Raw genomic sequence first — 1745 nt, forward strand, 5'->3', positions numbered from 1 at the left:
TTTTGTCAATTTTTTTTGTATCAGGAATCAAACTCAGGACTTTGTGCTTACCTCACAGGTACCTATGCTACTAAAATATCTACCTGACTAAAAGCCAAATCTTTACTGAACAATATTGTGGTGATTTGTACTCTCCTTCTAACTCCTATATGGGCATAGGTTTTGACCTATTGGTAAACCCTTAAAGCCCAGGTAGCAGTCAACTGTAACAATGCATTTAGTAAATAGAAAATACCACTTCTCCTGCATGAGCAGATAAGAAGTTCAAGTTAAATAGAGTATACAATGTAACAGGAAGACAGGGCCCCATGCTCTGAAGAGGAGGTGATCCCCAGAGGCTGACAGGATGGCCACACTCTGCACACTTCCTGATCTACAGGTTGGGGAGGAAACTGAGGAGGTGAGATCTTGTACAGGAGGATCCTGAGGCTGAGCCTCTGTGTTCTTCTTGCACAGTAATATGTGGCTGTGTCAGCAGGGTCCACACTGCTCATCGTGAGGAACACCTGGTTGTTGGAGGTGTCCTTGGAGATGGAGAGCCGGCTCTTCAGGGCTGGGCTGTAGTACTTATTATCATTATACCAAATCTCTGCCAGCCACTCCAGGCCCTTCCCTGGGGGCTGACGGATCCAGTTTACACCTATACCAGATGTGCTCAGTGAGAAGCCAGAGAAGGAGCAGGTCAGCCTGAGAGTCTCGGTTGGTCGCAGAATCCCAGGGCCAGATTCCTTCAGGGTGATCTGGGACATGACCCCTGTGGAGAAACACAGAAGAAATTTAAATTAGTTCAGGAGAAGACAGGAGCCTTTGGATCCCTGAGGCCCTGTCTCATAAAGGCCTCACAAGGCCTAGGCACTCACAAGCAGGGACAGTCAGCACCAGCAGCAGAAGAGAAAAGAGCCTGTCCATGGTGACACAGGAGTCCTGAGCCAGGTCCTGCTGGGCTTTTCAACTCAGGAGAGGAGGAGCTCAAAGAGATTTGCATTCCCTCCCCAAGTCTTAACCCTGATGGGAAGACTCAGAGCTGAGAAGACACAAGGAGCCAAGCTGTGATGGACAGCACCTGGGCCTCTTTTGCTTCTGCATCTGTACCTTTGGGGGATCGTGGCCACTTAGGACCAGGCTGTCAGATGCAAGGCCTCCAGCAATGCCTGTGCTTCGAGAAAGTCAAGTCTGAGAGGCTCGCTTTGCTGCAGACAGGGTTGTCCCTGTTTTTCCAATCCTAGAGGATGGGAGTAGACCAGGGCATATGGTCTACCTTCTGCTGGAGCGCTGTGTGCCTGGGGATAGAAAGTGGCTATTCCTGCATGTTAGGTCCTAACCTGCCCATGACAGAAAGAAAGAAAAAAAAAAATAGATTAGCGTAAGAGATGTTCAGTAGGCTGCTTAATTTCATTTCCTATTTGTACAGGTTCCTGTTCCTCAGTGTCTCCACATGTGTGTCCTGCCACAAGGACAGTTAACAGATAACTGACTTTGTTCCCATGCCCAGTCATTCCTGAGAAGACACAGGGCTCCATGCCTGACTTCCATCAGTTCCTCCTTGGATTGTACCAGCTGAGGTACACTCCAACACGCAGCTGGCTCACAGAAAGCTCCCCCTCAGGCTTGCTGTGCTGTACCCTGACCAAGGTCCCAGGATGCAGGTCTTGGAGAACTCCTCCTGGACTAGCGGTAGTCATCATGACAGAAAAGGTGGACATAGTGGACATTCCTTGGACATCACAAGGTTAATGTGCCCTCAA

The 1745-nt window shown here is 49.2% G+C and overlaps 1 gene segment (V, D, J or C); it reads right to left on the reverse strand.

Annotated features, from left to right (window-relative positions):
* Window positions 1-414: 414 nt before the first annotated feature.
* LOC101568285 lies at window positions 415-924 on the reverse strand (the record flags this gene model as incomplete). The annotated part of the segment is given in 2 exon segments: window positions 415-754; window positions 861-924. Coding segments are annotated over 2 exon segments (389 nt in total), but the record flags the coding sequence as incomplete, so codon positions are not given.
* Between the last annotated feature and the right edge of the window lie 821 nt (window positions 925-1745).

The sequence above is a fragment of the Octodon degus genome, unplaced genomic scaffold (genome assembly GCF_000260255.1).
Source record: "Octodon degus isolate 3935 unplaced genomic scaffold, OctDeg1.0 scaffold05393, whole genome shotgun sequence".
Lineage (NCBI taxonomy): Eukaryota > Metazoa > Chordata > Mammalia > Rodentia > Octodontidae > Octodon > Octodon degus.